The sequence below is a fragment of the Schistocerca cancellata genome, chromosome 6 (assembly GCF_023864275.1).
Source record: "Schistocerca cancellata isolate TAMUIC-IGC-003103 chromosome 6, iqSchCanc2.1, whole genome shotgun sequence".
In the NCBI taxonomy this organism is placed as follows: Eukaryota; Metazoa; Arthropoda; class Insecta; order Orthoptera; family Acrididae; genus Schistocerca; species Schistocerca cancellata.
The window spans coordinates 516,492,805-516,517,512 of NC_064631.1; the positions used below are offsets into that span (position 1 = coordinate 516,492,805).

Sequence of the window (24,708 nt, forward strand, 5' to 3'; positions counted from 1 at the left end):
CCTACTGGACGACAGCACATGGCACGAACTACATCGGTGTTTTGGTTGATACTCTACCTACATACAATGTTGGCTACCCATCTTATTCACTGGCATCTGGAGGTTTGGGTGTTAGCCCTGATCAGAGAGTGGAAGGAGAGAGAGAGAGAGAGAGAGAGAGAGAGAGAGAGAGAGTGAGAGAGAGAGAGAGATAAAAATGCGACGCCGGACGAAGAAATTATGAAAGCAGTTATTCGACTTGGCACTGGCTGACATAGTTGTTAAATGTCCTCCTGAGGGATATCGTGCAAAGTTCAGCCCAGTTGGCATGTTAGATCGTCAAAATCCCGACCTGGTTGAAAGACCCTGTCCATAACGTTCTAAACGTTGTCAATTGGAGAGCGATCGGGCGACCTTGCTGGCCAAGGTAGGGTTTTGGAAGCACGAAAACAAGCTGTTGAGACTATCGCCATATGCAGGCCAGTATTATCTGCCTCAGTTGTAAGCCCAAGGTGGCTTACTATGACGTTCTTAGATAATACAAATCTCCTTCATCATAACCAACATGGATTCCGCAAACAGAGATCATGTGAAACTCAGCTCGCCCTATTTGCCCAAGAAATTCACAGTGCCGTAGACACTGGCGAGCAGATTGATGCCGTATTCCTGGACTTCAGGAAGGCATTTGATACGGTTCCGCACTTACGTTTAGTGAAAAAAATACGAGCTTACGGAATATCGGACCAGGTTTGTGATTGGATTCAGGATTTCCTAGAAGAAAGAACACAACATGTCATTCTTAACGGTTCAAAATCTGCAGATGTAGAGGTAATTTCGGGAGTACCGCAAGGAAGCGTGATAGGACCTTTATTGTTTACAATATACATAAATGACTTAGTTGACAACATCGGTAGCTCCGTGAGGCTATTTGCAGATGACACGGTTGTCTACAAGAAAGTAGCAACATCAGAAGACTCGTACGTACTCCAGGAAGACCTGCAGAGGATTAATGCATGGTGCGACAGCTGGCAGCTTTCCCTAAACGTAGATAAATGTAATATAATGCGCATACATAGGGGCAGAAATCCATTCCAGTACGATTATGCCATAGGTGGTAAATCATTGGAAGCGGTAACGACCGTAAAATACTTAGGAGTTACTATCCGGAGCGATCTGAAGTGGAATGATCACATAAAACAAATAGTGGGAAAAGCAGGCGCCAGGTTGAGATTCATAGGAAGAATTCTAAGAAAATGTGACTCATCGACGAAAGAAGTAGCTTACAAAACGCTTGTTCGTCCGATTCTTGAGTATTGCTCATCAGTATGGGACCCTTACCAGGTTGGATTAATAGAAGAGATAGACATGATCCAGCGAAAAGCAGCGCGATTCGTCATGGGGACATTTAGTCAGCGCGAGAGCGTTACGGAGATGCTGAACAAGCTCCAGTGGCGGACACTTCAAGAAAGGCGTTACGCAATACGGAGAGGTTTATTATCGAAATTACGAGAGAGCACATTCCGGGAAGAGATGGGCAACATATTACTACCGCCCACATATATCTCGCGTAATGATCACAACGAAAAGATCCGAGAAATTAGAGCAAATACGGAGACTTACAAGCAGTCGTTCTTCCCACGCACAATTCGTGAATGGAACAGGGAAGGGGGGATCAGATAGTGGTACAATAAGTACCCTCCGCCACACACCGTAAGGTGGCTCGCGGAGTATAGATGTAGATGTAGAAAACGCGGCATACAGCATCCTCAACGTACCTCTGTGCTGTAAGGCTGCCGCGGATGACAACCAAAGGAGTTCTGCTATGAAGTGAACTAGCACCCCAGACCATCACTCCTGTTTGTCGGGCAGTCAGGTTGGCCTCGTTCCGCTCCAGACACGTCTTCACGTATCATCGGGACTGAGTTCGATGCGGGACTCATCAAGGAAGACAATTCTACTCCAGTCCATGAGACTCCAGGCCAAATGTGCCCGAAACCACTGCAGACGTATCTGTTGGTGTACAGAGTTCAATGATAGTCGGCGCAAAAGGCACCGTGAGCTCAGCCCCTATCCTGTGAGCAGCTTATTAATGCTCCTTGTGGTCACTGAAGCACAAGTTGCATGTCAGATCTAATATAATGATGAATCCTAGGACCTGTGTGCACCTCTGACGGTTGCTCGATCCTCACCTACCGTCCTCTCCCTACGTCGACCGCTTCTGCCTTGACGCTGTCTTCGGGCATGATTCACCCATTCCTGCCAACATCGTCGAATAGCGGCATTGCTCCTACTCAAATGTCGAACGATTCGCCAGTAACTCCAACCGGCTTCTTTTAGTCCACCTACAAGTCCCCTCTCAAATGCTGACATCTGCATACATTGACCGCGCGCCTGTCTGTGAGGCGAAGTTGCTGTCCAACTGAGCACACGGACTGAAGTCCATCGAGATGTCCTGGTATCGGATTGGTCCCTACTTACTATCCTTGCCAGCCGTGCGGTGACACTGCACTGCAGCATCGTACATTCATCGCTCGGCCACCAAAATTCACAATTTTTCACTTTGCGTCGAAACCTATATGAATATCAATTTGTGGCTAATTTTCGCAACACCATCATGGCGCGTCATTTGTCGCTTTCTTCTTTTCTTTCTTAAAGTGTATTTGCGATAATAGATGGATTAACAAGTACGGTAGAACTATGTTTTCAACGGGAACTCTCAAGTCTGCAGGTTGACAATATACCACCAACATACGATATGTATTGAAAATATAACGGGAGTTCCGTAATTTGCGCTTTGCGTTAGTCCGACTGACGTAATTCTCTTCGTTTTTGTTTTGATAAACACGTCTGAAAAGTAACTGTATACTGTTAATCCTGTTTAGTCTGTTGTCAGCTGTCGAGAGTCTGTTTTGGCAGTAGCAGCGACGGTTAAGAAAATTTGTATTAATGTTGTATAGGAACGGAATAAGACGCTGCAAAGTTTTAAAACTGTTAAATATTGCTTTTCTGATTCTGAAATGTGTAAAACAAGGGCTTACGCGTGATGTAAGCTTTCCAAAGAATGTCGTGGAGATGACGCGCGATCTGGAGCAAATAGGCAGCCGATGAAATTGTGCGTAAAGTACAAGAAATTATAATGAACGGTCACTGAAACACAATCACACAAGTCGCTGATAATGTTGGTGTATCAAGTGGCTCATGTCTCGAAATTCTTACTGACTGTTTCGACGTACACAGGTGACAGTAAAATTTTTTTCTAAAATTGTTGAATTTCGAACGAATACGACAGCAGATGCAAGCTGGTCAGGACATCAGACGAAGTCAGCAAGTATGCAGAACTACTGAAACTGGTCCTAAAGAGTGATGAAACATAGGTATACGGATTTACCGTCGAAACTAAAGGCTCAGTCGTCCCAAAGGGGGTACTCCGGATCGCCAAGACCGGAAAAAGTTCTGTTATTGCGGTCAAATGAGTTTTACTCTCTCTAATCTTCAACTTTAAAGACTTAAGGCATCTCTAATTCCTGTCACAAAGTCGTGACATCAAAAGAAGTACTATTTATAAGTTCGACGCCGTTTACGTGAAGCAGTCCGAAAGAAACAAAGTCCGAATTTGTGAACAAACAGGTCATGGCTTTTGGATCGTGGTACTGCTTCTAACACATTCCATTGCTTGTTTGTGAATTTTTGGCCAAAAACAATACTGTGATGATACCGCAGACTTCATATAAGCAAAAAATGCCCCAAGTGACATTCTTCTGTTCAAAAATTAAAGGAAATCATAAAGGGCCATCGTTTTTCAAGCGTATGTGATGTAAAAACGCACTGCTTAGAGAGATAAGAGCTATTGCAAAGGCCGTGTTCCGGAATCATTTCGTCCGCATCTCGTGGTCGTGCGGTAGCGTTCTCGCTTCCCACGCCCGGGGTCCCGGGTTCGATTCCCGGCAGGGTCAGGGATTTTCTCTGCCTCGTGATGACTGGGTGTTGTGTGCTGTCCTTAGGTTAGTTAGGTTTAAGTAGTTCTAAGTTCTAGGGGACTGATGACCATAGATGTTAAGTCCCATAGTGCTCAGAGCCATTTGAACCAGAATCATTTCGGAGATCAGAAAAAACACTAGTATAGTGGAATAATATCTAAAGGGGACTTCTCTGAAGGTAATAATGTTGATGCAGATAAGTAAATAAATTATTTCCAAAAAAGAAAACTCTGCGTTGTTTTTGGTCACACCTCATTTACCCATTAATGTAATATATTAATGTGGAAATAGTAGACCAGACAGATTGTTCCAGGACTTTCATGTATCCCTTTTATAAATGATTCGCTGTTTCGTCAAATAAAAGTGCAGCGTCGTCATTGCATCACGTAATTTAGTGCCCGTTAAAAGTCAACAGCGAATGAGTGGAGAGTGACGGTAGGAAAAGAAGTTTCGCTTGTCCTTCTAAATACAGGAGGTGCGCTGGGAGCGAGTCGTTTGTCTTTGTCTTCGTCCTCGTATGACAGTGACGCTGAGAACGGCGTTTATTTAGCAACAGGTAAACACAGGCTTATCTTCTGCATCTAACTCCATTTCTCTTTCTGACAAACTGGACGAGCTAAATGTAAGCACCTGGTAGATTAAAGATAATGGCTGCTAGAGAACATGTAATAATGCGATACTTATTCCTGGTTGGGATTTCAGTGAGTCTGTCAGTCTTGTCGTGATATGCACAATAATACTCAGAAGCTTCACACACATTACACATCACTCTCGGTTTCGCTCACGAAGGCTATTACAATGAGGAGATATTTTCCAGACATGAATATACTCTACATCTACATGTACACTGATAGTCTGCAAATCACACTTCGGTGCTTGATAGAGTGTTCTTGGAACCATCTTCACAATAATTCTCTATTATTCTACTCTCGAACAGTGCGCGAAAAAGACGAACAACTATTTCCGTGCGAGCTCTGATTTCTCGTATTTTGTTATATTGATCGTTTATCCCTATGAAGGCAGGCGTCAAGAAAATATTTTCGCATTCGGTGGAGAAACTTGGTGATCGAAATTTCGAGAAAAGATCTTGCCGGAACGAGAAAAGGCTTTATTTTAATGATGTCCGGCCGAAATCCTGCATCATGTCGGTGACACTCTACCCCTTATTTCTTGATAATACGAAAACATGCTGCTTCTTTGAATGTCCTCTGTGTACACCGTTAACCCTGTCTGGTAAGAATTCCACACCGCCCAGTACTACTCCAAAAGAGGTCAGACAGGTGTAGTGTAGGCAGTCTCTGTAGCAGATTTGTTGCATCTTCTAAGTGTTCTGCCAATAGATCGCAATATGTGATTCACCTTCCGCTCATCATTTTCTATGTGTTCTTTCGAATTTAAGTTGTCCGCAATTACGAATAATGCCTGGGTGTTAAGTTAAATCTACGGCCTTTAGATTTGATTAATTTATCCTGTAACCGAAGTTTAACGGATTTCTTTCAATATTCATGCTGATGACCCACACTTTTCATTATTTAGGGTCAAGCTGCCGATTTTGGCACCTTAGAGGTATTTTTGCCAAAAAGTTTTGCAACTTTTTTTCTGATCTTCTAATGACTTTTCTAGACTATAAACGACAGCATCCTCTGGAAACAATCTAAGACTTCTGAGTACTTAGTGGAGACCAGTGTATATATATATATATATATTAGTAGGACGCAGTGTGGGTCATCCATATACCGTATATATATATATATATATATATATATATATATATATATATATATATATATATATATATATACGTCATGCACGATACCTTTTTCTTGCATCTCATGGTTTATGACGTCATATTTCCTGAACTATGTGTAGTACAATGATACAAATCTGGGAACTGACGCTTCTTTTCACTCCCATCTCCATCCCGAAACGCTTTGATCGGTGGATGGTTTTTACTGCTACAGTGATTGTCGCCTGATAGTAAGGTGTTCCAATTCTGGTTGATATCAGTCGAGGTGTTTAGGAGGCAATGTGGAACATTAGAAGACACACTTTATATACATACGACTTGACTGATTTCAACCAAACTTGACACACCTTACTATCAGGCGACAATCACTGTAGCAGTAAGAACCATCCTCCGATCAAATGGTTTCGGGATGGAGATGGGAGTGAAAAGAAGCGTCAATTCCCAGATTTGTGTCATTGTACTACACATAGGTCAGGAAATATGACGTCATAAACCACAAGATGCAAGAACAACTACCGTATCGTGCACGACGTTTAAATTTATTACTTGTTTGCTACGTAGTCCTGGGAGTCGTGCTGGGATAGCTCAGATGGTACAGCTCTTGGCCCATGAAAGGCAAAGGTCCCGAGTTCGAGTCTCGGTCCAGCACACAGTTTTAACCTTCCAGGAAATTTCATATCAGCGTACACTCCGCTGCAGAGTGAAAATCTCATTCTGCAAATTTGGATAGTTTATGGAAACACTGAAGAAACATCGTAGACCGTCTCAAACAGTGAAGTTTTTAATTTCGTTTCCTCTTCCCCTACCGTGTTCTACACTTTTTCGCCTGGCAGTGTAAAATGCATCAATTGGCACTGTGCGTACGATTCGTAATCTGCTAGTAATACTTTTTAATAGCAGAATGTAGTATTACACGTACGACGTGGGAAAAACATAGAATTACCACCGGTGATCGACACTGTAATCTACTTAACAATCGTTCGCATCTGTTCTTTCGTCCGTAAGCGACCTGTACCCTCGCCATGATAGTGTATCAGTACTCCACTCACGTCCAGTTAGAAAGCAGTCCACGGAAAGGAGGTTCTGTGTGCACCAACTCCCCAGCACCACTGGAAAGTCAAGTGATCTTAGTCGTATTGAGCACAGCTGGGATCCTATCAAATGTGTTGTGCGCGAGTCAGATTCAGTTCCCATACACCTCCGTAAGCCTTAGCCGTAATTTAGCGCTTAATTGATTATATTTACACATTTTTAGTTTTAATTTTTTTTAAATGTTGTAAATCGTTTAGCGCTAACCATACCGAAAGATCTGTTACGAGGTTGCCACGCCCTGTTTCCTATTGGCCAGCGGTCTCTTAATCGGGTATAAAATGTAGATCCGTATTTTGGTGTGGAAAGGGACGATAGAACTGTTGAGTCTTTACAATGGCACTGTCACTGATAAGTTAACAGTAATTGAGACAATAGCTTAGCCTTCATAGTGCCCTTAATTGAGCGCTCTGTGCTGTAAACATTCACTACATATGGTAATTTAGTTTGAAGATTTTGTTTTGTATGACAGCTGCTGGGGACATTTTGCGTGTATTTTGAAACGTATTGCCAGTGTCATAGACGAAAGGTGGATGGAAATTGTGCAGGGGGTGGGAAGTAAGGTGGCGTTACTGTCAAATTAATGATATTTCGATGATAAAAGTTTAACGTCCCATTTATATGTGGTATCTGTCAGGTGACACGTACACTCAAGTGCCAAAGAAACTGGTAATGCCGGGCCCTGTGGCCGAGCGGTTCTAGGCGCTTCAGTCCGGAACCGCGCTGCTGCTACGGTCGCAGGTTCGAATCCTGCCTCGGGCATCGATGTGTGTGATGTCCTTAGCTTAGTTAGGTATAAGTAGTTCTAAGTCGAGGGGACTGATGACCTCCGATTTTAAGTCCCATAGTGCTTAGAGCCATTTGAACCATTTTGAACCTGGTATAAGCATGCGTATTCAAATATACAGATACGTAAGGAGCCAGAGTGCAGCGCTGCGGTCGGCAACTCTTATGTAAGACAAGTGCCTGGTGCAGTTTTTAGATCGGTTACTGCTGTTACAATGACAGGTTATCAAAATTTAAGTGAGTTTGAAGGTGGTGTTACAGCCGGTGCACGAGCAGTGGGACACAGCATCTCTAAGGTAGCGATGAAGTGGGGATTTTCCCATGCGACCATTACACAAATGTACCATGCGTGTCAGAAAACCGGTAAAACATCAAATCTCCGACATCGCTGCGGCCGCAAAAACATCCTGTAAGAACCAGACCAACGACGACTGAAGACAATCGTTCAACGTGGCAGATGTGCAACCATTTCGCAAATTGCTGCATATTTCAATTCTGAGCCATCAACAAGTGTCAGCGTGTGAACCATCGAAGGAAATATCATATATACCTGCTTTCGGAGCCGAAAGACCACTCGTGTACCCTTGAAGACTGCACGACACAAAGATTTATGCCTCGCCTGGACCCGTCAACGCCGACATTGGGCTGTTGATGACTGGAAACATGTTGCCTGGTCGGATGAGTCTCGTTTCAGATTTTATCGATCGGATGGACGTGTACGGGTATGGAGCCAATCTCATGAATCCATGGGCCCTCAATGTCAGCAAGGGGCTGCTCAAGTTGGTGGAGGCTACGTAATGGAGTGAGGCGATTGTATGGATACGACTCTGATAAGTGACAAGTACGTAAGCATCCTGTCAGATCACCTGCATACTTTCATGTCCATTGTGCATTCCGACGGACTTGGGCAATTCCAGCAGGACAATGCGACACCCCGTACGTCCATAATTGTTACAGAGTGGCTCCAGGAACGCCCTTCTGAGTTTAAACACTTCCGATGGCCACCAAACTCGCCAGACATGAACATATTGGTCATATCTGTGATGCCTTGCAACGTGGTGTTCAGAAGAGATCCCCACTCCTAATACTATTACGATTTATGGACAGCCCTACAGGATTCATGGTATTAATTTCCTCCAGCTCTAGTTCAGACATTAGTTGGGTCCATTCCACATCGTGTTGCGTCACTTCTGCGTGCTCTCGGGGGCCATACACGATATTAGGCAGGTGTACCAGTTTCTTTGGCTCTTCAGTATATATACTGCCCACTTGTGAATCTGGAACGGTTCAACCATGACGACGAGGAGTATGTGGCTATTCTCTCGTTTTGCGTTAGTCGCCCATCCCCTTCCCCCTCCCTGCCAGCTGCTCACTAAATGCTGTTTTTGCGGTGAGTAACGTGCAGTCACAACCCTCATCAAGATGACAGGGGGTGCTACGCCAAAAGACACACGTGTGACTTCTCAAATAATGACTTCGAGTGTTTTAGAAACACGACTGCGGTAAGACTATTTGACGTTCCGCATCCTATAAGACAACTAGCGATAATGTACGATAAGACTGAATATAGCATTGGCAACTACAGTAATTGTCCCACTCTCCATTCATAAGCAGGTGAAGCATAACAGGAAGTACCCTCTGACATGTGCATAACTATAAATTAACAGATTATAGGTGTATACGTTATTTGTAAGTTTTACTGCGAGTAGCTGTCGTTGCTCATTAAGGACTCCTTTCTACAGAAATTATTCATTACCAGAAAAGAAAGAAGGTGTTGGAAAGCTGAATTTCTGAAGCCCATACGACTGGTAAAATTGTTTATGATGTTCACTCTAACGAGCAGTGGGCCTTCTACTGCTTTAATGTGTACCTTTCAATACTTACGATCAATACGTGAAATCCTTACGGCCCGTATTTCCCTTTCAGCACGTCCTTGGCTACTTACTGCTCGAAATGATCCGATGTTTTGCTGCTCCAGCCTGCAAAAGAAAAGGTTAAATCACAAAAATTGAAGAGAAAAGAAGAAAGCAAAACGTTATAAAGGAAGGACAGTTCAGAGAGAGAAAGACGTATACTCGAGCACTTACCTATACAAAATTTCTTGAGCAGTCAGTCGGTATAATGCGTAAGTGTAGAAAGATCTTTTCGAAAGTTAAATCCCTTCACATGTATAAGTAATCAAGTATGTCACTGTGAATCCCGATTAAGTCGATGTCCTTGGAATAAGTTAAGTATTCAAGAAATAAGAGTAAGAGATGTGTTTTCTTAGCACACGACATTGATTATTGAGCCTTTGTGGTTGGTTGTAGAAAGGAAACTTTTGTAACGATTTTCTTTCTAATCATCGCGGGCGGCATTACGTCTATAAATCATGACGATAGCATGGTTATCACGCGCGACCGTAGAATAACGACAGGTGGGGACGTAAAATTGGTCGCTCACGTGAGTTTACAACATTTTCTAATTCAAAAACACGCGTTTAGCGATTAGATGAGATTAGATTAGATGAACTCTCCGTGGATGTGGAATATTTCAAATTTATATTTACATTTCTTGGAATTAATGAAAGATGTAGTTATAATAATAACAGTGCTAATATTCTGTATACAGTATATTTACTGGTTCTGCTTATAAATTGATCAGTGAGGTAGAAAGAGTTGACCACAAGTAAGTCTTCCAGGCTCCTCATACACTTCACTATATTTGTAGCTAAACTTGTTATGATTGCTGGCAAGTTACTAAAACTATGTGTTCTTGAATTAGTATGTCAAGTTAATTGATAGAGCATCTACAGAGTGTTGGTGAACTCACACTACAAACATTGCGTATTACATACTTTTCGGCGTTTCAAAACTTTTGTTTGACTTTAAGATTTACCACAAAATAAGACACCATATAACAAGATACAATGAAAGTAAGTAAAGTATGCCAGTTATTCTTTGTTTTTAAGTCACCTATGTCCGATAAAAATCGTATTGCAAATAAGGATTTGTTTAGACGGTACAGCAGTTCCCTGGTATACTCCTCCCAACTGAATATATCATAAAGTTGTAACTTCAGTAATTTAAAACCGTTAATCTCTTCTATCTGCGCTTATACTGGATGGAAACATCTTACATGTTCTAAACAGCATGTAATGAGTCTTCTCAAAATTTGACGGCAATGAGTTGGTTATAAACCATTTACCAATTTGCAGCAATATGCCATTAGCAACCATTTCCAAAACTATGCTCCACTTAATATTTGTTACAGCAATTGTGTTGACTTTGCCTCTGAGATAGCTACTGATGAGGAGTCGTTAATGTATACAGGAGAAACAATGGCCCTAATATGGGCCGCTGTGGGACTTCCCAATCTGATGATGACTTATAGCTTAATTCAGTGGTGTCTCTTACCGACACTCTTTGTTTCGTGTTTATGAGAAATAACTTGAAGCATTTAGCAGCATGGTCAGCGATGGGTCATCTGCTTAAGAAGTAGCTATTCTCTTGGCCTTCAAGCAATTAATAATAGCACATCAAGCATCTCACATGATTTAAATTTGTGTTTTAAAGAATACCAAGTTGAGAGCTCAATCTCGAATTCTGCTACCACTAAGGTGTTTAGAGACACGATCAGGAGGAAGTATTTCATGAGTACAGGAAATATTGTCGCGACTAAAAAACTAGCGATACATATTGTCATACTCAGCTGTAAATGAAGAACTGTAGAAGGGTTCTCGAGCTAACGTTTTCCGTACTGTTATGTAGTGCAATATACACCCAATGAAAGGTCGCTGGTCGACGAGTTGGCCCTTTTGCCTATGCCCAAGGGTCTTCTGATGAGACCTACATCCCACTCTGAGCAGACGTCCGCCGCTCGTGGTCTCGCGGTAGCGTTCTCGCTTCCCGAGCACGGGGTCCCGGGTTCGATTCCCGGCGAGGTCAGGGATTTTCACCTGCCTCGAGATGACTGGGTGTTTGTGTTGTCCTCATCATTTCATCATCATCCAGGACAGTGGCGAAATTGGACTGAGCAAAGATTGGGTAATTGTACGGGCGCTGATACCCACGCAGTTGAGCGCCCGACAAACCAAACATCATCATCATCATCACTCTGAGCAGAGAAGCGAAGTTGAGTTCCCGAGTTCTTATTAAAGTGTACGGTTTTCAGTGTGTGCGTATTCATATTTACCTGGTGATTAACCATGTTTCTTGGATGATCAAGTGTAATCATTCAAGGATACGAAAGAAGAGTGGTATAAAACAGTTTAATAAGATAACAAGCTGGTTATTATAGAAACCAAATGCCATGAATGAGGATGGGATCTAGTCAGATTCTCAATTTCTTCACTTACTGTCCAGGTCTCCAATAAAATAATATTTGTGGAAGCTGTGATATAGCTGAATGGTTTGCTGTCGAGTTCTTTGGAGGTTTGTCAGAGTGTGACAACTCTTCTGTGCTCGGTGTTAAGGCGCAACGTTTGGTCTACTTTGGTTAACAGCCATATTTAATCTGTTTGTTTAATCCATACATAATTATGCAAATACGAGAGAGAGAACAGCGTTCAAAAGGCAAGTAGTTACGAAAAGAACAATTACCACATAGAATCAAGCCACAAACTGAAGTTCAATTTTTTTTCGGGAAGAATATTAGTGATATTTACGATGTACCTGTTTAAGAAATCCTGAACTGTACTGAACGCTGCACCTATTGGCCTATACGATGCCAAATCGAACCACAAGAGTTAAGAGATAAGTATTTACATTTTTACTGGGTGGTTATACTATTTATGTGCTAGGTAGAAAACCGCAAATAATCTCAATCTACAATAGTTAGAGAAAGATAAACAATAAAATTAATAGCACTTTCGATCGTGTTACTAATTGTGTCCAAGCGTTTCCTCTTTCATTTCTAACATGTCAAACAACTCTTACACCTTTGTTATCATTATATAACATGCCATATTCATTATGGACATCACTGCGACTAAAATTTACTGTCGACAGCACTGGTTAAGTTAAGAAATTCCTTCTGTAGTTGGGTGGTTAGTAGCATGTTAATCGAAGTAACTACCGTTACCGAAATTTTTCTAGCCCGTTTGCATCTTCACTATTATGCGGAAAGCGTACGATCAGAGTAGACAGTTATTCTTTATTTTTATTGTTTCATCATGTCCGTTCTGGCTGTCACAGTTGCCGCTAGGATCACCGAAATAGCGTTCATAGACGTAAACATCGAAAATATGTTCAACTGTAAAATCACCCTGTTTCAGGTACGCTGCTAAAATTGAAAGTGGATCCAGCATTCTGTTGAATTATCCTGATTGGACGATAAATATCGGGGTGAATGGATCGTTTGTCACATCTTGCTGGACAAAAGAATAAGTCTACACATCCTGCTAAAGCTACAATTACAAATTATGAAAGTTAATTTATGTCAGTAGTAACCTTAAATCACAGTAACGACTCATGTGGAAAACTGCACGCTATAATGTGCAATACATTTGTAACTGTTTGGTGATAAGTGAGAGAAGAGAACAAAATACGTTATTTAAATAAATAATAATAATCAGTTAGTAACAATCAACATTAAAAATGAAGCTAACTTCATGGGACATATTTCAGTATTTCATGTGTTTTCCAGAATCTAAAACTCACTGATTGTAACTGAAACTCACCAAAGCTAATAAAACAATGAAAATTTTCCGAATCAAGGAAAAACTCTACGTTTTCATGTTTTTGTAGACCTGGGCACGTACGACACAGTTAATGAAGTCATTAATGGGATAAAACCAGGAATTTTTCCTTCATAAAGCTTCCCTGAGGGCAGCAAATTTCCTGTTGAAAACCTTCTTCAACAAATTTACTTTCAACAGATTATTTATCGTTGGTTCAGATCATTTGGTGTGTTGTTCGAACGCACTGCTGTTGATAAATATTTACTGCCGATTGTTAATTAAGAACAACATTACTAAAGGATCCTAAAATTTTTATATATTTCATATCCACTTGACTCTCGCTATCAATTTTAGTAATAAGAATGCACCGAGTCTCAAACACACCGGCAATTACCTGGTGGCGGGTGGCGTTGCTGGCAAGTGACACTGTAACAAAAGTATGTAAGCGGACCAGACACGAACGGGGGACAATCCTAGCGAAGATGTGGTCTGAAAATGGGGAAATTCATTGAGATAAGCGACTTTGACAAAGGGTAGATTGTTATTATGCGGAGCCGGTGAACGAGTATCTCGTAAACGACGAAGTTGTTCGAATGTTCACATGCTACAGTCGTAACCGTCTACGGAAGGAGTTATATGGATAGTAAAACTACCACTAAACGCTAAATGGTTAGACATGGTGTTCGGTGGCTTGCGCTCTGTAAAGCAGGATAGATGGTGATGTGACGCATATCTGCCGAAAGAGCAGAATGTTGGTGCACGCACAAGTGTTTCGGAACACTCCGTTCATCGTACGTCGTTGAACACGGAGCTCCACAGCAGACCACCCCTACGTGATCACATGTCGACAGAGTGGCATCGTCAATTACGATTTCAGTTGTCACGGGACCATTGAGGTTCGGCCTTCGATCAGTGGAAACATGTCTGCTCTTCGAGAGAATCATATTTTTGTTTGCTACGTCAGGTCGATGGTCGTCTCCACAAACACCGTCATGGAGGTGAACGGGGGCTCGAAACGTGCAGCACGCCAATAACGCAGGTTGATGGGAGCAGTATTGTGCTATGGGAGATATTCGCCTGCAGTTGCAAGGGACCTGTTGTAGTAATCGAAGACAAACTGACAGCTGCGAACCACCAGCATCCCTTCATGCTTGATGTCTTCCTCGACGGCGATGTCATCTTTCAGCAGTACACTTGTCCTTATCTCGAAGCCAGTACCGTGCCACAGTGATTTGAGAGGCATCATAGTGAACTCACGTTGATGTCCCGGCGACCAGGTACGCCTGATGTGAACCCTATGGAACCCATCTGGGCCGCTATCGGGCGTCATTACCGCGTACGCAAATCAGCGGCCCTTTTATTTGCGAAAATTATGTGACCTGTGCGTAGACATGCAATACCACATACCTCCACAGACCTACCAACAAACCGTCGGATCCCTGATACCCAAAATTAGTGAAGTATTTCCTTCCAAAGATAGACAAACGAGCTATTAAGCAGATGATCATAATGTTTTAGCTATGTAGTGTATGTGACGTACGACACGATCATATGCTTGCCTGTTGGTACACAAGTAAACTAAATAGTATCAAAGTGGAAAACTATGTTCGGTTGCAGTAAAGGATTTGGGACCGAGAAACAGGTCTGATACAATCTTCATTACTGTCAGAAAGAACAAGAGAATAGAAACTCCACTTTCAGCAACACAAAAACGAGTTAGGTCTTCTATAAATATAATAACTAAAGAACTAATGAAAAAATATTTACTGGTGAAATTAGCTAAGTCAAGTACATAAAACAAAGAAACACAGGAAGAGGCACACAAACTCCGTAAAAAAGGCAAGTTACTTTTTGAGTAAACGAAAGAGAAGGAACGCGATCATAACTCAAGCTAACATCAGTACTGCGAATGATGTAATACAAGAAACAGTTACGTTATTTCTCGTCAAACCACGCAAGCTCACGTTCAAAGAACACGGGACAAACAAGCGAGCAAAGCGTTTTCCGGCAAATATCGTGATTTTAAACGCTGAGTAATTTCATGAAGTATTGCCATTTTCTGATCAGACTAGTGCAAGGTGGAGCCTTCACACAGAAGGAGACTCTAGAGTAGCAGACATTTATTACGGTATCTTCTCAAAACTTTACGGAAGGATTTAAGTTGTGTGAGAAATAGTAAAAAAGGAGACAAGTGTCTGCAGAAATTTTTGTTTTATACGAACAATAAATGGATTACATCTTACGCTTTCTCAGATCAGTCTAACAATATAGTAAGACGCCCTTGACAAGAATTATTAGAATGGCATCAACCTTTACGTTCCTCAAAAATTATGTATAGCGTAAAGTGTTATACCTAAGTCAGTATAAAGGATGCGACCTAAAGTATCAAGAAATTGCAGTCTGAGATCTTAATATGAAAACAGTCATTGACTAATACATTTTAATGTGTATCTTCAGATTTATAAAATACTATGTGTTATTGTCAGATAAAAAATGAACATATAATTTAATATCAATAATCTACATATATGATTTTCCAGTGGTTTCATACTTTTACTGTTGTTAATTTTTAAATATCTGGGTTACCCTTCATTCGAAATTTTATTTTGTACTAGCTCCATCAATCTATAATTGTGAGTACAATTGTCCTTCCACAATTTCTGAAATTTATTTGCAATTTTTGTTCTGGCTCGTCAGTATAAGTTCCTAACCAGAAAAGTTCCAAGGACGCAAATGTCATAAAAACCCAATAAAATTTTATCAATCTTCGTTTACATTTTTCCCTACCCTCCCTGTTGTGCCAGCGTCAAATACTGAAATGCAAGTGCAAAATGTTAAACAGCAGACTTTCTTAATGAGCGCCTCAAAGGAGAACAATAAGAAAACTGAAGAAGCCGTAAGGACTTACAGGAGCAATATACAATTTCGTTGTCTTAAGTCCCCTCGATTCCCTGGGGTATTTTATATTAAAGGTGCCGTGAAGGAATTCCTCTTTCCTCGGCGAATATTAATTTTATTTAGAAACCGAAGAAAAGGGCCGGTATTTACGCGTTAAAGTTAAACAAATTAATTAAGTACGCAATTTACACTTTTAATGAAAACGACGCAGCTAGAAACGGCCTCAAATAAACGTAATCTGAAAATGAGCTTAATATTGCCGCCGGACCGAATATCATCCTGCACTGCGAGTGCTCCTCCGCACCCAGCTATTGGCAAGGAGTACAATAACTTCGGGGCCCTGATTATAACGAGCGTTATTTGTGAAGATACCTGCTCCGTCATTATGCACTCTCAGTGCGTAGTGTCCTTTCCTTACAGACAAAATATGTGTAGCCGTCGAACGTACTAACTACAGCGTCAGCAGATACAACTTACCACCGCCTGGCTCAGTAATATGAATTCCAAATTGCTACATTATTTGTTCATACAATGAATATTGCTAACAAAATTCAGAAAGAGCCACTGCAAGTGGATGGTTAAACAACTTTTGTCGGAACAATATTCTTGTACTTACAAAATTTTCGTGTAGTCACAGAAAGTTTTATCCCCGCAGTACTAAGTTATAAGTTTTGAAACTAATTGAGATAAAATACAGTAACAGGTAAGTAGTATCAACATCTGTGAAAACGAAGTGTATTGCTTGCTACCAGTGTCTTCTAAGAACCATAAATAATACCACACGAGATTGTTGAATACATATGCAGTTATTAAAAAAAATCTAGAATATTGTATAACCAGCCTGCGTTTTCCGTAAAACTGATAATTCCTCCCTTCGTCGGTATCAGGGTCATCAACGCTGAAATTCACGTGTGGCATGTGTGCCCTCTACAGATTTTACTAGCCGCAGTTTATGAAATTTATGATGTAGTAACATACAAATTGCGCAGTATCATAGATATCTAAGGGCCTTTATGACGTATGGCACCGTCTAAAATTAATTTAATGGTTTTATTATAATTAGTATTTGTGTTAGACGAAAACTTCAGATTACCCTGCTGTTCTTCTTGTTATACGTACGTTACGAAGATATGGTGAGCGCAGGAGGATATACTTAGCGCAACACGAGTGCAGCACTTCGCCGGATTCGGCTCCACCCGTCGGAGGTTCGAGTCCTCCCTCGGACATGGGAGTGTGTGTCGTCCTTAGCGTAAGTTAGTTTCAGTTAGATTAAGTAGTGTGTAAGCTTAGGCACCGATGACCTCAGCAGTTTGGTCCCATAAGACCTTACCACAAATATTCAAATTTCCTTCGCCGGATTCAACATCCATCTGTCCATCCACTACAAATCGGAGTCTGAAGTTGTACCGCATCTCATGAGCCAGTTATGATCTTGTGGCGAAGTATTTGAATGAATAACGTTGCAATGAATAACGTTGCAACGAATATCTCTAAGCTGTATATTCAATCTCTTCTTGCCCACACTAGATCCTAGTTCAATACTTAAGAAGTGAGTTTAGATTTTTATTACGTGGCATATCATTGTATATCTCTGGTGCAAATAAACCTGGTTGTTGTGTTTGCGAAGATAAGTAATAATCATTCAATTACGTGCGTTATCTGATGCGTCTACGAAGAAGATTTTTACGGTCGTGACAACTGTCTGAATTATAACCAACTGGTTATATAGGCTTGAAAAAGGCTTCAAATTATGATAACTGTGAAAAGTCGGAAAAATATCTTTTATTTTATAACATTTTCCTGAGATGCATTTCCAAAACAGAATTTTGGTGACTAATAAACCGGAGTGAGCTATAAACTGAATGTAGATGAAAACTGCGTACTTTGATTATCTGTAAATAACCATAGGGTGCATGACTAATAAAACTTTTAATACAAAGTATAAGTGTTATCGCAGAAATAACCGGTTCGTAGATTTTCGCTGAGTGCATGGTTGAGCGCCGGATGAAATATCATCATTCGTTTTCTGGGCGACGAACAAATAACAGCTGACTATTACTATAACTTCAGGTAGTGATTACTGAAAAGAATTTTCCTCTCCTGCCGTATTCTACCGCACGTTCAAATAAATAGCGATATAGAATCAAAAAGCAATAAAATCTCCGTGTGGTGTAGCCGCGAGGCTTAAGGCGCCTTGCCACGATTCGCGCAGCAGCCCCCGTCGGATGTTCGAGTCCTCCCTCGGGCATGGGTGGGTGTTTGTTGTCCTTAGGGTAAGTTAGATTAAGTTGTGTGTAAGCCTAGGGACCAATGACCTCAACAGTTCGGTCAAATAGGCACTTACCACAAATTTCCAATAAAATCAGAACAAGTTTTGGCAGAGTCGCAAAAGCTCACGGTAGATTCATAAACTATATTCTTTATCAACGTTTGGTACGTCTAACAGGAACTTATTTCATTACAATGATTACGTTCGATGTCATTCTTACATCAAAACGACACAGGGAATTGTAAATGCTTGAACCTCGCTGTTTGCAGACTTTTTGTGTGTGTGTGTGTGTGTGTGTGTGTGAGACCGAGAGAGATAGAGAGGGAGAGAAGGAGAGAGAGGAAGAGATAGATAGATAGAGAGAGAGAGAGAGAGAGAGAGAGAGAGAGAGAATAAACGTATAGACAGAAATCCCATTAATTGGTCTATGTATTATGGATACGTAGGGTTGTATTAAAATTACTTTTGTAGAATATAATATTTACAGTTCACAAACATTACCAGGAATGCTGACTGATGTAATTAATAGGAGGAACGGCATTGTTAGCAACTCCCAATAACACGTACACATTCAGACAATTTGTAGATGATCTCGTGGAACTAATAAATCTCTTCCTAAAGTCTTACGGAAAGGGTGGTTATCAAACTGATTCTCGTTGTCACGTCAAATCTTATTACAGTCTCAAGATGTGAGGAACGTTGACTCCATAAATGGTTAGTGTGATCGGGATAAATCAACAGTTGCGGAACACTTTCGCAACGCGGCTTGGAGGTGCAGGATAGGATCTTATCATGACGTGGAATCCAACGTTGTCTGGGATGAACTCTCCTCGACTACAGACAATGGATCGAGCTAGGTGGCGCTCTGGAGTCGCACTCGGGAGGACGACGCTTCAGATCCCAGACCGTTATCCAGACCTAGTTTTCTGTAGTTTTCCTAAATCGCTCCAGGCAAATGCTGGGATGACTTTTGAAAGGACGCGGTCGGTTTCCTCATCCAACCTTCTCAAACTGGAGATTGGGTTCCGTCTCTAATGACCTATTTGTTGGCGGAATGTTAAACAACAATCCTTCTTCCTTCCTTCTTTTGTTTTACAGAGTATGACACAACAAGTTACGTTAACGCATACATTAGCCGACTCAAACTGGCCACCAACCACAAAAATCGATTGGCTGCACTAAGTCGATAACGCGTCAACTGCTCCCGAATAGGAGCTCTTTGGTCTAACCGCTTAACCCTGTGTAATTTCCGTTCTTCATAAAAAAAGCCCGTGTAACAACGCTGTCTTTTTTTGCGAGTTTGTTTTCTAGACACTAAAGATTCTTCGATTCGCCAAAATACAAAGCCGGCAGATATGAAAAATCTCTGTGAGACAGCGGAAACTTTTGTTTATGGGCGTAACCGTAAGCCCGATTTTTGAAGTTTTCACAGAACTATACGAACAGAAATGTGGGCAGATGATTAGAGAATCTGTGCTTAAAAATTTCTACTGTAGCTATACCGTCTTACAAATTCTTAAGGTAGCAGGGGTAAAATAGAGGGAGCGAAAGGCTATTTACAATTTGCACAGAAATCAGATAGCAGTTATAAGAGTCGAAGGGCATGAAAGGGAAGCAGTGGTTGAGAAAGGAGTCAGACATTATTGTGGTTATCCCCGATGTTATTCAATCTGTATACCGACGAAGGAGTAAAGGAGACAAAAGAAAAATTTAAAGTAGGAATTAAAGTCCAATGTAAAGAAATAAAAACCTTGCGGTTTGCGATGACTTTATAACTCTGTCAGAGACAGCAAATGACTTGGAAGGGCCGTTGAATGGAATGGAAAGTGTCTTGAGAAGAGGATATAAGATAAACATCAACATAAGCGAAAGGAGGTAATGGATTGTAGTCGAATTAAATCAGGTGACGCTGAGGAAATAAGATTATGAAATGAGAGACTTAAAGTAGTAGATGAGTTTTGCTATTTTGGCAACAAAATAACTCTTTATGGTCGATGTAGAGAAGAGACGAAGTAGACAAGATATAAAATGTAGACTGGAAATGACAAGAAAAGCGCTTCTCAAGAAGAGAAATTTGCTAGAATCGAGTATAGATTTTTGTGTCAGAAACTCTTTTCTGAAAGGATTTGTATGGAGTGTAGCCATGGATGGAAGCGAAACGTGGACAATGAACAGTTTAGACAAGAATAGAATAGTAGCTTCTAAATGTGGTGCTACAGAAGAATACTGATTATTAAGTGGGTAGATCACGTAACGAAGCGCCCGCTCGGCTATCCGCGCGGTCTAACGCGCTTCTTCCGGAGCGGAAAGGCGTGCCGGTCCCCCGCACGAGTCCGCCTAGCAGATTATTGTCAAGGTCCGGTGTGCCGGCCAGCCTGTGCATGGTTTTAAGGAGGTTTTCCATCTACTTCGGCGAATGCGGGCTGGTTCCCCTTATTCGGCCTCAGTTACACTATGTCGGCGATTGCTGCGCAAACACTGTCTCCACATACGCGTACACCATAATTACTCTATCACGCAAACATTTGGGGTTACACTCACCTGGTATGAGACGTTCCCGGGGTATCCATTGGGGGGACGAACCGCACAATAACCCTGGGTTCGTTGTGGGGCGGCCGTGGCTTGGGTGGATTACTGTGGCCTGTTGTGGGGTTGTCAACCACTGAGGGCTACGGCAGGAAGAAACCTCTCCGTCGTTTCTAGGTCCGCGGTTAAAATACACAATACACAATACGTAACTAATGAGTGTAGTGTCCCTTTTGCAATATTCACCATTATCGAGGTGAAACATAAATAAAAATGACTGTATGTGTCTCAAAATGAATTACAAACATTGATTTATCTGCGAAAGGTAATAGCACTAACTCTAAAAATATACAATATAGATCGATAAATGCAGAAAAGACATTATTTTTACTGTATGAGATTATAATGTGATTATCTTTGTAACAGTATAAAATACAATGCAATGCTCATTCTTCTGTCTAGTCTGTTTTGTTCTGTTCGTTCTGGTGTTAGCTGGAATAAGTTACGCAAGCTATTGAGCTGCGCTAGCACTTGTTCCTGTCGTAACGTAATTGCAAATATTTAATGGTGTAAACTGTGTCCTAGTAAGAATATATTAGTATAAAGTGATCTCCGTGTGTTATTTCAAGAACCTACGTCACATTTATCTTATGAAAAGAATATTTAATGAAAATTATTTAGAATGTTTCCAGCTGCTGCGGAGCGAGTAACAGTGATCTCTGACTGTTAACAATTAGCCGCCATTACGCGGTACATTTAAAAATATTTTTTTCACAGCACGATGTCTGATAGCCGGAGCGGAAGAAATTATGTTAAAATATTCAGTGAGATTAATTGAAGGAATCCAGACAAATAATTTTATTAAACCTTGTCTATTTTCTGTGATAGTAATAATTTCAGAGCTGAATAATACTACGCTGTTGCATTTACAGTAATTTGTAGGGAGCCTGGCGCTCGGTAAAACCAGATACTATACGTAATTGGCAACCTACGAAATTCATTATTTTGCTTATTATATATTTTTTATTGTTTTGAAAGCTAAACGTAAAAAACTAACTTCACTAAAAATCAGTAACAGATCACGATAAATCAAAGGACAAACAAATTTACTTGGAGAGTGTTTCCTCTAAATAAATAGTTACATTTTTTTAAGAGATATAATATGAGGAGATACTGAAGAAACTGGGACAAACGAAATTTGTGGCACAATCTTACTAGAAGAAGGGATCGGTTAGTAGGACATATTCTCAGACATGAAGGAATCACCAGTTTAGTACTTGGGGAGAGGGGCGCGGGAAGCGTGGGGCGCAAAAATCGTAAAAGGAGACCTAGAGATGAATATATTAAGTGGACACAGAAGTATGTAGGTGGCAGTAGTCACTCAGTGAGGAAGAGGCTCGCACAGCACAGAGCAGCACAGAGAGCTGCATCTTTGGACTGAGGACCACCACAACAACTGTAGCCGAAATGCAGACTATAATGAGTAGGGTTCAGGAGTATTTTCACTCTGGATATTTTATTGTAAAATAAATGAATGTAAGTGTAGAAGGTGAGCATTATGGAAGTGTCACTTACTGGATGCAAAGTTCTTTTGATATTGTACTTTACGCTAATGGCGTTGTGACTGAAGAGAGTCATTTTTTGATTCACGAGATCTGTAGAATTGTAGGTATCATATACGAGGTGCATTCAAGTTCTAAGGCCTCCGATTTTTTTTTCTAATTAACTGTTGTTTTGTTGTGGTCTTCAGTCCTGTGACTGGTTTGATGCAGCTCTCCATGATACTCTATCCTGTGCAAGCTTCTTCATCTCCCAGTACCTACTGCAACCTACATCCTTCTGAATCAGATTAGTGTATTCATCTCTTGGTCTCCCCCTACGATTTTTACCCTCCACGCTGCCCTCCAATACTAAATTGGTGATCCCTTGATGCCTCAGAACATGTCCTACCAACCGATCCCTTCTTCTGGTCAACTTGTGCCACAAACTTCTCTTCTCCCCAATCCTATTCAATACTTCCTCATTAGTTATGTGATCTACCCATCTAATCTTCAGCATTCTTCTGTAGCACCACATTTCGAAAGCTTCTATTCTCTTCTTGTCCAAACTATTTACCGTCCATGTTTCACTTCCATACATGGCTACACTCCATACAAATACTTTCAGAAATGACTTCCTGACACTTAAATCTATACTCGATGTTAACAAATTTCTCTTTTTCAGAAACGCTTTCCTTGCCATTGCCAGTCTACATTTTATATCCTCCCTACTTCGACCATCATCAGTTATTTTTATCCCCAAATAGCAAAACTCCTATACTACTTTAAGTGTCTCATTTCCTAATCTAATACCCTCAACATCACCCGACTTAATTCGACTACATTCCATTATCCTCGTTTTGCTTTTGTTGATGTTCATCTTATATCCTCCCTTCAAGACACCATCCATTCCGTTCAACTGCTCTTCCAAGTCCTTTGCTGTCTCTGACAGAATTACAATGTCATCGGCGAACCTTAAAGTTTTTATTTCTTCTCCATGGATTTTAATACCTACTCCGAATTTTTCTTTTGTTTCCTTTACTGCTTGCTCAATATACAGATTGAATAACATCGGGGAGAGGCTACAACCCTGTCTTACTCCCTTCCCAACCACTGCTTCCCTTTCATGTCCCTCGACTCTTATAACTGCCATCTGGTTTCTTTACAAATTGTAAATAGCCTTTCGCTCCCTGTGTATTACCCCTGCCACCTTTAGAATTTGAAAGAGAGTATTCCAGTCAACATTATCAAAAGCTTTCTCTAAGTCTACAAATGCTAGAATCGTAGGTTTGCCTTTCCTTAATCTTTCTTCTAAGATAAGTCGTAAGGTCAGTATTGCCTCACGTGTTCCAGTATATCTACGGAATCCAAACTGATCTTCCCCGAGGTCGACTTCTACTAGTTTTTCCATTCGTCTGTAAAGAATTCGTGTTAGTATTTTGCAGCTGTGGCTTATTAAACTGATTGTTCGGTAATTTTCACATCTGTCAACACCTACTTTCTTTGGGATTGTAATTATTATATTCTTCTTGAAGTCTGAGAGTATTTCGCCTGTTTCATACATCTTGCTCACCAGATGGTAGAGTTTTGTCAGGACTGGCTCTCCCAAGGCCGTCAGTAGTTCCAATGGAATGTTGTCTACTCCGGGGGCCTTGTTTCGACTCAGGTCTTTCACTGCTCTGTCAAACTCTTCACGCAGTATCGTATGTCCCATTTCATCTTCATCCACATCCTTTTCCATTTCCATAATATTGTCCTCAAGTACATCGCCCTTGTATAGACCCTCTATATACTCCTTCCACCTTTCTGCTTTCCCTTCTTTGCTTAGAACTGGGATTCCTTCTGAGCTCTTGATATTCATACAAGTGGTTCTCTTATCTCCAAAGGTCTCTTTAATTTTCCTGTAGGCGGTATCTATCTTACCCCTAGTGAGATAAGCCTCTACATCCTTACATTTGTCCTCTAGCCATCCCTGCTTAGCCATTTTGCACTTCCTGTCGATCTCATTTTTGAGACGTTTGTATCCCTTTTTGCCTGCTTCATTTACTGCATTTTTATATTTTCTCCTTTCATCAATTAAATTCAATATTTCTTCTGTTACCCAAGGATTTCTACTAGCCCTCGTCTTTTTACCTACTTGATCCTCTGCTGCCTTCACTACTTCATCCCTCAAAGCTACCCATTCTTCATCTACTGTATTTCTTTCCCCCATTCCTGTCAATTGTTCCCTTATGCTCTCC

The 24,708-nt window shown here is 41.0% G+C and overlaps 1 protein-coding gene across 1 annotated transcript in view; it reads right to left on the reverse strand.

Moving 5' to 3' along the window:
- The window catches only part of LOC126088408 (uncharacterized), a 1,096,577-nt gene that overhangs the window by 352,437 nt on the left and 719,432 nt on the right, over positions 1–24,708 (reverse strand). The window contains exon 7 of the mRNA XM_049906547.1: positions 9,463–9,557. Within this exon, the coding sequence (XP_049762504.1) occupies positions 9,520–9,557 (38 nt within the window). The 3' untranslated portion in view covers positions 9,463–9,519. The remainder of the gene's footprint in view (positions 1–9,462; positions 9,558–24,708) is intronic.